This window comes from Phodopus roborovskii, unplaced genomic scaffold, assembly GCF_943737965.1.
Source record: "Phodopus roborovskii unplaced genomic scaffold, PHOROB, whole genome shotgun sequence".
NCBI classification, from domain to species: Eukaryota; Metazoa; Chordata; class Mammalia; order Rodentia; family Cricetidae; genus Phodopus; species Phodopus roborovskii.
In genome coordinates, this window is record NW_026126418.1 from 32,560,957 (window position 1) to 32,573,011 (window position 12,055).

General features: G+C 42.4%; 1 protein-coding gene across 8 annotated transcripts in view; it reads right to left on the reverse strand.

The window, feature by feature from the left end:
- Positions 1–12,055, reverse strand: part of Rapgef4 (Rap guanine nucleotide exchange factor 4) — a 279,513-nt gene that overhangs the window by 83,786 nt on the left and 183,672 nt on the right. For 5 of the 8 annotated variants that reach the window (XM_051184478.1, XM_051184482.1, XM_051184481.1 and 2 more), the window contains 2 exons: positions 1,257–1,310; positions 837–943 (listed from right to left, as the gene is read on the reverse strand). In XM_051184478.1, coding sequence (XP_051040435.1) covers positions 837–943; positions 1,257–1,310 — 161 coding nt within the window. The remainder of the gene's footprint in view (positions 1–836; positions 944–1,256; positions 1,311–12,055) is intronic. The other 3 variants (XM_051184480.1, XM_051184484.1, XM_051184485.1) reach the window with 1 other exon arrangement.

A 12,055-nucleotide genomic window follows, 5' to 3' on the forward strand; every position in this document is an offset into this window, starting at 1 on the left:
CTCTGAAAATAGCTAATGAAAATATGCTGTGGGCATCTGGCTTGGTGGGGAAGGATACCTACCACACAAGCATGAGGGCCTTAGTTTGCATTCCCAGGCACATGCCTGTCACTCTAGTGCTGTAAGAGGAAAAGAGAGGGGGTCCTGGGGGCTTGCTGGTTGCCAGCCTAGCTCCAGGTTTAGTGAGAGACCTTGCCTCACAGGAGTAAGATGGACAGTGATAGAGCAGGTCACCTAATGTCCTCCTCTGGCTTCAGCAAGTTTACACCTACCACTCTGGGTTAAGTATTTCACTAACATAAAACTTTACCAGAAAACAAATGCCATAAAAGACTCCCTATATTTTGTCCACATCTATATCCTCAGAGCTTGTAACACTATGACTTGAAAAGAAATCACTGAATTTAAACCATGAATTGGTTTAAATCTTGCTTGTGTGCTCACTAGACATATGGCTTAGTGAAGGGAACCATTTGACCTTTTTGCCCTGGGTCAGTTTTGTCATCTGAGAAAGGAATACACCCCTGGACATGCCTTTCTAGCAGGGATGTGGTGGAGATAAACTGGGATCACATGTGGGAAGTGGCCTGGTTTCATCATTGGGGCATCTGTAAGAACTGTGTGGATGCTAGCTGAACGTAGCAGGTCTACTGAAAGGTGCCTGCAAACAAACACAAGGGTTTCTCCTCTTTGTTCATGCCTGCACACATTAGCCTGTGACACTGAGGCTAAGTCAAGTTTAGGCTGGAACCTGGCGGTCCTATAACAGAGGCTATTTGTCCCATTTCCCTAAAACGCTCACTGGAGGGGCCAAGCTTTAGAACAAGCAAACATACCTGTATGTCTTTAGGTGATATTTTCTGTCTCTTATCATGTGGGGTGCTCGAGAGAGAATGGCAATTCGTAAAATTTTTCCAGCTCTGAGGATCTTCTCTGAAGGGACCTGGATTTTAATCAGATGGGAGGAGGAGAGAGGAAAGGAGAGTTTATGAAAGGGAAATAGACTCAGTGAATTCTTACACCACTTTCTAATCAGAGTCTGCATAGAAAAACATAACTCACTCATACATATTTACATTGTTCACTCGTGTGACATGTCACTGTTTTATGTCGAGAACTGAGACATGCTGCATATTTATTGACTCTAGGAAGTGGACGTGAGGGGCCTTGACATGATGCTCTGACACAGTTACCACCTCCAGTGGTACTTAAGAAGCGAGCTTGGATGGCTCATCAACCCACCTACATCCCATTACCTTGGTAATGGTGTTAGCAGGACGGAGAGGAACGTGAGGTTCAATGAGAGGTGTCTGAAAAATAAAATGTTAAAGCAAAAGAAAATTAAACAAAAAATTCAGTAAAGAAAATTATGGGTTGAGGATAATAAGAAACACCAATTTTTACGAAACTCAAAATAGAATTTTAAAAGAAAGAGAGAGAAGCTGCCTAAAGAACTTGAATGCACAGGCATTCAAAGGGCAAAATTTGGATCATTCAGTTTGCCAACATTTAAATATAAATTGTCTTTTTAAAAAATGAAAAAAGAAAAGAACCAAACAGGAATGATTCGATGTTTGTAGGCTTAATGAGAAGGGGAAAGGCAGCTGGTCGAAGCCTAACAAACATCAGGACAGGGAAGAAAGTAAGTAAGGTAAACAGTCAGAGGTTACAGTGACCTGCCCTGGGCTGTGGATAAAGTATTGATTAGGGGTGGGAATGACCATTCCCATTCCCTGTGCTCTTGTGTAGTTAAGACTCTTTCTCTGCAGTGCTTGGTTTGTTTGTTTGTTTGTTGTTATCTTTACATGTAGCTTCCTGCAATCAAGCTCCTAGGACCCAAGGGAAGCTGCTGGTATGCTTATCTTTTTCTGAACAAACTGTGCAGCCTTCAAGAGTCTATGTCAGTCAAACTAGCTCCAGGACCTAGACATCTTCATATGAAATACATCCTGCTAATAGATGGGATGTAACCGAATCTACAGAGGAGTCTACAAAATGGAATCGCTAACCTTTATCTCACACATCTGGCAATGGCCTTTGTAAGTATGTCTAGTCAAAGGTGGTGTGGAAGAGACATGGTTACAATGCTGTTTGTGACACTTTCAGATAGCATGATTTGATTTGATTTGATTTCTTTGAGGCTTTGGTAGGCTGGAGCTCCTTACCTACATTCCCCAAAGATGTACACATCTTTATCCCCAGAACCTATGCATACTAGGTTACCTAGCAATAGAATGATGTGGGTGTGTTTAGGGATCAAAATGTGTAGACTAGCCTGGTGTTCCTGGGTGGTTGTGTTATAAAATATAAGAGCAGAAGCCTGAATGTCAGCACCAGACAGCAGAAGAGGAGAAGTCACAACTCAGGGACCTTAAATATGGAAAAGGCCAAGACCCAGGAATGCAGAAGCCTCTCCAGGGGAACAGACAAGAAGAAGAAGAAGAAGAAAAAGAACCCATCTTGAGCCTCAAAAGGCAGCATGAACCTGCCGAGCCTCCATTTTAACCCAGAGGCTCACACTGGAGGTCTGGACCATAGTATGAGCTCATTGATTTGATTATCTCTATCTACCCAGTGAGTGGAGGTTTGTTATGGCAGTTACCAAACACTGACATAGAGTATAACACTTCATATCAACACCTTCCTGCCTTTGCAAATGAGAGTTAATTACAGTGAAAATACGTTGGTGAGTTCATCTCTACTTCTCATTTAAAACATGTAACCATGGAGGGAGGTGAAGGTCACTACTGGTTTTAAGAAATTCTTTAAACTTCAATGTGAATATACACAAATAAACATTATATTTGCCTTTTATCAGTGGCAAATTTCAGGTGGGTTGGTGCTTTTAACGTTGTAACAGAGTTAAAGGGGGGAATAAATCCTAAACTTTAAAAGCCAGCAGAGATGAGACACAGCTCTATTTAGAATGACTGTGTCTCCTTGAACTTACCGATTTCATCATTTTTCTTCACGTGACTGGCATCCAGCAGACCTCACCCACTGAAAGGGATGGTGTATGGGCGGGCAGCATACCACTTAGAACAAGCACACCACAAGACCAAAGGGTGTCAATGTGGTCCAATTCAAAATGGTGTGCCCTGACAGCTCCTGTGTTCTTTATAGTGGACCTGCTGATGGGTGAGGGGCTGTGAGACTGCAGAACTCCTGTACTTAACCCAGACCATTGGCCCGTCAGGAAAACAGTGCTATTGTACATCAGGTCCCTGGAAACACACAGCTAAAGCTGGCTGTGCACCTCCCAGTTATGAACTTCAGCTCCAGCGATCCTGTCCCTTCAATACACAGGTGGCATCATACATTCACGAGGCTTCCTGGTTATGGATCTCACTGTAAAAGCTTCTGGTTGTTCTAGAAAGTGATGCTAGAAACACCCCTTCTTCCTGTTCTGGAAGAAGAGGTCTAGAGCAGACAGAGGTGGGGTTTGTTTTCTGGGCTGCCCCCTCCCCATGAAAAGCTGATGCTTCTTTCCAGTTTGTCTGGAGAAAGCTGGCTAAGCTGGAAGTCAAGGAAAGCTGATAAACACTTTTTCCTTTTGTTCTTGATGAGCTCAGTGTGACTATTGGAAGAGTATATATATTTTAGTTGCTTCTACTATATTATAACAAAATGCTAACAAGTGGTACTTAGCTTAGTTTATCTTGTTCAATGATTTTTTTTTTTTTTTTTTGGTCCATGGAGCCTTGAAAAGGAGGCATTACTAAAACAAGGTGATGCATCAGGCTTCCATCAAAACTCTGCCTTTGATATGTGACTTCTAGAAGCACAGAATGTACACAAGGTACTCTCAGTGAGATAATCCTAGTGCCAGCTCCAGGCCAGGAGGCTGTTTCATCTGTTGAAAAGCAACCCTCTCAAAACCTTCTGACCTCAGACATGTTGGTTTGAGGTAGCACCATGGACGTGTGCTTTGAGGAGGAGGGGCTGTCCCTGTATTTAAATAGAGCCCGTGCGGGACACATGCAGGGGAAGCAGGGAAAGTGTTCGCTTCAGGGAACAGGACTGACTTTGAAGGGAATATTACATTTACGCAGAAGGTCTGAGTAAGGGCCAGTGCCTGGAAGTGATTGCCGATATAGACAGACTTGAGGCAGCCCGAGAAACCATCAGCAGCCAAGGCCTGGTTGGGGACCCCTATGTGACCATCACCACCATCACTACCACCACAGCCTCTGCCACCACATTACCCCTTTTCTTCTAGAAATGTCTTGGCTGTTGTGTTGGAAGAATTTGTATTTTGTTTGATTGAAGTTCACTGAAAGGGTTCAACATGCTGCTCAGCCCTTCCAGGCCAGGTGTCAGATTTGGTCGAAAGAATTTTTCAGCAATAAATTATCATTTTTACTAAATGAGACCATTCCCATTGGTAGTACGCAGCACGCTTAGTCAAAATTAATTTTTAAAAAGCAACTGTATAAGAATGAGACATTTACATGGAGGAACTGTTCCCTCCCGGGAACATAAATGTGCCAGAAGGGTGAAGGCCACCCGGGAGAATAGAAACCACTTGGAGACCTGATCGGGGAGGGACTTCTCTGCTGAGGAAGAAGGGGAAGCTACCAGGGCTTGACCCACGTGCCCCGGAAGGTTCTGGGACTTGGAGGGCAGTCTATCCACTGCCAGGAGGATATCCCCACCACCCCATTCCCCCTCTGGTCAGAAACTAGAGAAGTGAGGGCGTCACTTCATTATATCAATGATTAGGCGAAACAGGAGCGAGAGGAACAACAATAGAGCGATACTAGTGAGAACCAAAGCAAGAAAACCAACCTGAAGGACAGGGAGCCAGGACACATGCCTCCAGAGGCCGGCCCCTGTGAGACCTCGGAAAGGCCAGCCCTACAAGGTGGCCACAGCAGCCATAGACTTGGGCAGAACAGAGCCTCACCATGCGGTACCTCAGCCCTCCCACCTGCTTGCCGGCCTACACCCTCCAGGCACATTTCCTGTTGGATAGCAAAGAGGAAGGCAGATGGGAAGCCAGTACAGCACAGGGGCCTCATTAATGATGGCTTGGTTTATGTCCAAGAGCTCCCCTCTGCTTTGACCTGCAGCTAGAATGCGTATAGCACAAGGAGCTGGCTGGGCAAGCTCTGCGCCCTCTCTGATTAAATTGCATACATTTCAACACATTCGCATGTGTTGATAGAAATTCCTGTGGGCACGAAAGAGTCCAAACCAGGCTGTGAACATGTGATCCTCAAAGGCAGGCAGGAAGGACAGATAAGGGCAGAAGCCTCCAGCATTTTCTTGGCTGTCTCCCCTGAAGGCTTCCCTCAGGATTAACCATAATTGGTTTTTGTTTGTCTTAGGGAAGGGGCTTCTCTTTCAGCTGCTTTCTATTATGTTTCTATTACCAGTGAAAGGGGAAAACAGTGAGAGAGAAAAAAAAATATTCCTTTTGGCATCTGAGCCAATTCAGAAATCCTAATCGGGTGATGGAAAATATGAATTTACCTTCCATTACAAGGTGCACAATAAACCCCAAGTAGATATAATGAGGTAGATGAGGCCCTGTAATAGGCCTCACGAAAAATCATATTCAGACCCCTTTGAAAACAGGGTGATTCTTTTTAGTCAAGTGTTTGTTCACAGGAGCCTTTTGCAAGGCACACATCTTAAGCCAAGAGACAAGAATAACAAGCAAGAACGGGGACTCAGAGCTCAGAGAGGATGCTGGCAATCCAGGGCAATAAAAAGTCATGGCAGTCTCATCCGATCCGTGGAGTTAATGAAGGCCTATGGTGTGCAAAGCAATGGGCAAGGCTAAACTGAGGGTTAGGATGAAGAAAGTGCCTGATTTAAATGAGCCCTTGAACTTTCCATGGGTCCATGGTCAGCAAGTGCACTTGAGACCCCAAATAAATGCTACAGCGTCATGGCTTTCAAGTCCCATCGCTTTTCTCATTTCTGATGAGCAAGGGAGGACATTCAATTTCTTAGTGAAAATGACATACTTCTAGGAGTTTCAATATTTTGGCATAACGCAGCTAAGTCTTTGAAATGGTTGCCTCGTTCTCGTCATTACCTCAAGGTTATCACTCTGGTGCTGGACAGATGAAATACAGTTCACATAGGCAGACTCCACGGCTCTGGAATAACTAAGCTTTCCCATTCGTGAAATCATGGGAACACCATTTCTAGGCTCCTTCGGGGTCTCTCTGTGAGGCTGTCTTCCTGTACAACTTTCCTAGTTCAAAACTGGCTTACAGAGAGATGTGCTAAGGCTAGGAGCTTGGAAGGCTGAGCAAAATGAAAATAACTTCTCTGGGGTGCATCAGAGAACAGAAGAGGGAGTAGTCTACACTGTCAGCCTGGAATGTGCAAGTGTAGACAGCACTTATAGCTGAGGTCAGCAGACCTATAGCAGAAGCAGCACGGGGGTAGTGCCTGGCATAAGGACAGGCGCTCCTGTTGAACTGCTGGAGGCCCAATGTGGACCGGCTTTCCTAGGAACCCTGGTGGGGGGCAGCAGCCTTGTTCCGTGTTTATTTCAACCCTAGCAGGCTCTCATGGTTATGGCTCAGGAGAGAAGTACACTGAGGGAATTCTCCAAAACAAAGGCCCACTCCCCAGGAGGAGACTGTGGAGTCAGACCCAGCCAGGAGAAGGGGATTTAGCATACTGCCTTTAACTGAGAGGGGGAGCAGCAGCTAAGAGGCTCATAAAGTCTCACCCCTAGCGGAGAAGAAGCCATTGGCAACTGATTGAGGCTACTCATACCCCTCCAGTAGCCAGCCCTACCCCTGCACATAATGATAGTACTCAATGAACTCAGTGTGGAGAGAAACAGGGAGGAGGGTTGGGAAAGAAAAATAGTAGGGGGATGGAGGAGGAGTTGGAGGTGAGTAGGGGTGGATTTGATCAAAACATAATATATGGGTGTATAAAATTCTCAATAAAAATTATTTTTAAAAGGAAGGTTCCAGACTCTAGGATCTGGAGGTTTAAGAAAAGTTTATAAGACATTAACAACAACAAAACAGTTGTGAAAATCATAGGCAGGGTCACAGGCCATCTACTAACAGTGCTCTTACCAGCCCTCTCACATCTTGCCAGCATCAACAAACAAATAGCAGAGTCCACCCGGAAAGAGCTGCAAGATTCTACCTCTTCCTTTCACTTGTTTATTTACTTTTTTTTTTAATGTGTGTAAATATTTGCCTGCGCAGACATCTATGTATCACTTGTATGGCTGGTGCCCCCAGAAGCCAGAAAAAAGCATTAGATTTCCCTAGAATTACAGAGGGTGGTGAGCTGCCATGTTTCAGTTTTAGGGACAGAACCTAGGTCCTCTGCAAGAACAGCCAGTGCTCTTAGCTCTGAGACATCTCTCCAAATTCTAACTCTTTTTAAGGAGACTTTTGACCTCTTGTACTATGGCAAACATTAAGTATCACCCATCTTCTGGATAGATTAGCAGAAAACTTTAGGCTAAAGGCCTATGAGTTGGATTGCATGAGAATGTTCCCAAAGGCTCACATGTTTAAATACATGGTCCTCAGTTAATGGAACTGTTTGGGAAGGATTAGGAGGTGTGGCCTTTCTGGAGGAGGTGTGTCTTAGCTAGAGTTTCTATTGCTGCAATGAAACACCATGACCAAAGAGCAAGTTAGAGACAATATCCACATCCACATTGTTGTTCATCACCAGAGGAAGTCAGGACAGGATCTCTCTCTCTCTCTCTCTCTCTCTCTCTCTCTCTCTCTCTCTCTCTCTCTCTCTCTCTCTGCCTATGGATCAGAATGTGAAGCAAGCAAGCTCCCAATTAAATGCTTATAAAGAGTTGTTTTGGTCATGGCGTTTCTTCATGCCCCAGGACATGACAGCCAATTTAACTCCATTTCCAATAATAAGAATCACAAGGCATGATAAACAAGAGAAACGTCAGTCTGAAGCACAAACTAAGCACTGGAATAAAATGTAGACTATGTAATAGATATTTGAATGGCCAGACAGGATACTTAAGTTAGTAATGTAAGTTAACTATGGAACATTAGTCTATTGATAGCACTAATGAAATATGCAAAATGCAAAAATGTATTGGGTAACATAAACCAGAGATATAGACATGCTAAGGGAAAAAAATCAAACAAAGCTCTACATATGAAAACTGTAAAAGGAAGGATGACAATGACATTTGTGAGCTCAGCAGTAGAATGTACACAACCACTAGGGCTCACTGTGTTCAGTGATCCTGAACACAGGTCAACAGCAACCTTTCCAACTGAAATGCAAAGAGAAGATACTGTGTTCAAACCCAGAATATCTAAGTATGCTGAGACAATTCAAAGTTAAAACACATTAAGATTAAGAACACAGAGGTACTTGCAATACCACAAGAAAAAAGTTAAGAGAATAAATACTTTAATAATGATTCAAATTATCTCAAAAATTAATGACAGACACCAAACTACAGATCCAGGAAGCTCACAGAACACCAAGCAGAATGAATAAAAACAAACAAAAGAAACAACAAAACAAAAATCTTACACAGAGGCGCTCAGACACACACTACAGAAAATCTATTACAGAGCCTGTGAGATGCCCCAGCCAGCAGAGCACTTGCTGTGCAAGCTCCATGACCTGAGTTTGTTCCTCAGAACCCATGTGAAGATGAAGGCAAGAACAGGGACCACAAAGTTGCCTTCTGACCTCAAAATATACACCATGGCATGTATTCATCTCTAATTACCCATCACACACACAATAATATACATACACACAGAGAAGGAAAGAAAATACCAGTTTTACAGGACAAATAAACCCAAGAGAATTAATTGGCCATGGCCCTGCCCTGCAAGAAATAAAATGTTTAGTTTGAGAGTTACCAGTCAAAACGGTTAGTTCCTTTGGGCCCAACTATGTGAGTGTGTGTGTGTGTGTGTGTGTGTGTGTGTGTGTGTGTGTGTGTGTGTGTGTGTACTGGGGGGGGATGCCATTTTTTTTGTTTGTTTTCTCTTTTCCTAAAAGTTGGCCCAGATTTTCTTATGAGCAGTATCTCACTGTGTTCCTATTAAATCTGTGCTTTGAGTAAGAGGAGATGAGATATATGTTAATCAACCACAACATTCCACAAATACCACTGTCCTGCCTTCTCTACCCTCATAATTATAATTTTTATGGACATCTACACTCTATGAAAGATAACTAAAACCTCTTTCTTCCCGTCTTGCAAATCTAAGCCTTGGCCTCCATCACCCTGACTTCCATTCTGAAAAATCCTAGCCATGAAGTTCACGTCTTGGAACAGTGTGCTCTGTACTCTTTCTTGGGAACAGAGACCATGACTGAAATTCACATTGATGTTCATGGATGGACACTTATTAGTGGCAAGTCTAGGGCTATTATCTGCACCATTAAAGTCTCTAACTTAGATATGGCTGGGGTTAAAAAATGGAAAGTTTTGGCATTTATTTAACATTTTAAAATATGCCAGGCATGTAAAGTGAGTATGCAAAAAAAAAAAAAAAAAAAAAAAAAAAGACATGATTGAAACCCACTCTGAATCCAGGCTCCAGGCTGCCGCTCGGTATGTTTCCAAGGCTGTAAGTAATTTGCATAACATGTTTTAGAAAATCTAATTGTGCTGAAATGCTAATTATCATACACAAACTAATATGGAAATATATATGATCTCCCCTACTCTCCTACACAGATGATATACACATTGGCCTCAACCTTGTGTTTATCACTTCAAAAGACTTTTCATACCAGAACATAGTTTTCTCCTCTGGTTTTGCACTTCCGTGCATGTTTTTTTTTTTTTTTTTTTTTGTTTTTTTTGTTTTTTTTTTTTGTAGCTGTGTGGCAGGCATTGCATGAATATGGCGTGATTTGTTGAATGATCATTTATTGACAGACATTCAGCATTGTTAACCTGAGTTTGGTGCACTTATAATAAAAGATAAAGCCAATGAGAAATTATGGGATAGTCTGTTATCTCTGTGCTCCTGAAAACCCAGGATTCTACTGTGGGGAAAATATAGTTTAAAAAAATGTCACAGCAATAGGGGTGAGTATATCATATGACTCTTTAAAAGGAGAACAATACAGCTGAAGCAAAGGGACCCAGCAAATCCTTCAGACATTTTACATAGAATTTGTTATAACAATTTCCAAAAATTCTACTTCACTGCACACTTTGAATGCAAAGAAAAGCAGCACACTGGGACAAGACACTGGAAATGAGAGTGTGTGTTGTTTTTCTGCTACTGTAGTAGTGGGTTTTTTGTTTGTTTTTTCCCCACAGCCCATGGAACATCTGCTAAAATATAGTGGATGGCCTGTGCGACAGAAATGTTCTTATGATACTAGCTGTAATGGCAGTCATGTAGAAGATGCAGGGAAAGGCCAGAATAACTTTGGTCCACAATATAAGTATTTTAGGTTTGGTTGGGAATGGTCTTTTTAATTCATGTATTATTACTAAGTACTACCCAACAGTAACCCAAAACTACACAAATACAGGTCAGGTGAATTCAAGAATTATACAGTTCGACGCATTGCAACTGGCCTTATTATACTTACAGTAATTAAAATGTAAAAATTCAGTCCCTAAACTGAAGTTCATGAGCTACACACCAATGCCAGTATCAATGTGCTTTGCCCCAGCCATAGATTTGTCTAGAAACTGCGATAGTGACCTTAGGGGTCTGCATGTCTCCATCTTTCCATATTCCCATCATTCTCACGTCCATAGCTAGAACATCCAACAAAAAACATGGATCGGATGATGGTACTCTGTGAACTCCAGCACTCCAAGCTCCCCTTCCTACTCATAGCACAAGCTGAACTCTACCGTGTGACTCATCTAGCTCCTGGATGCTCTCTGATCTCCTCTGTTCTCTAGTCCTTCCTCCCCTGACACTTCTTACTCTTCTTTCTACCCAGTGACTGTTCTAAGATGGCCACTGGCTCACGCCCTGTTCAAGCCTTTGTTCATACCTTGACAGAGAGGATACTCTGTCCGTCCTGGAGGGTGTAGTGTGTTTATCCCTGCTGGGAATCAGCATTCTCTTACTCTTGCTCTGTTGCCCTTATACTTTTGATACAGGACTTTCCATTTCCTGTCTGTTTTCTCCACTGAAATGCTAGCTTTGTGAACTTTATCATGCTCCCATTTTTGTCCCTTAGCTCTTGGCATGTAGAACTACTTGATAAATCATGATTGATTACTGGATGGTTTTCTTCATTAACAAATTAAAGACTCTTGGTGGACTTCATTTATTCATGACCAAACTGTGGTCACAAAAAGAGTGACCAAAAAGGCAACTTATATTTTCCGGTATGTGAAGGAATGTTGGGAGAAAAATGGTGCCTGTTTCCACTGAGCTATAATTGACCAGAATCTTATTGGGTGGGGGTGGGAGGAGACTTAAGTCAATGTTTTGCATATAACACAGGGATATCATTATAGTGCACATTTTGGCTCTGCTGATCTGGGGTATGATCTGGGATTCTCTACTTCTGTTTAAAGGTATTGATACTGCTGGTATATGGATGTCGATGTGAGCACTGAAGAATTCAGCAGTGTCAGCTGCATTCTGCACATCTATAACACAATTATTCACTTAGGTGTGTGTTGCCTGAAGACTGGGCCAAGGTAACATAGTCATGAGGTTATCACACTAGCAGTATTTAAACTACCTAAATAAACTTAGATGGCTCCATCAAAGGAATCATTCCCCAACCATTGTTTGGTTATTTGTTTTGGGTACTCAAATACTTCATATGAAAACCAAATATTAGTAATTTAGTAAACAAACATATGCTTATTTTGGGCAATGCACTTAATAATCACAAGTTAAGGACTTTACAATTTCTAAGTTACAAATAACTAATTTTAACCTAAATCACTGTTTAAGCATAAGGATTCCAAGAATAGTTAAAAACAACATAATCTTTACCTTACCATCTGTGCTGACTGATTTTATGTCAACTTGACACAACTTGACACGTTCTGAGGGGAACGAGCCTCAATTGAAAAAAAATGCCTCTATAAGGATGAAGGATGTGAGAGAGCCCAGACCATTAT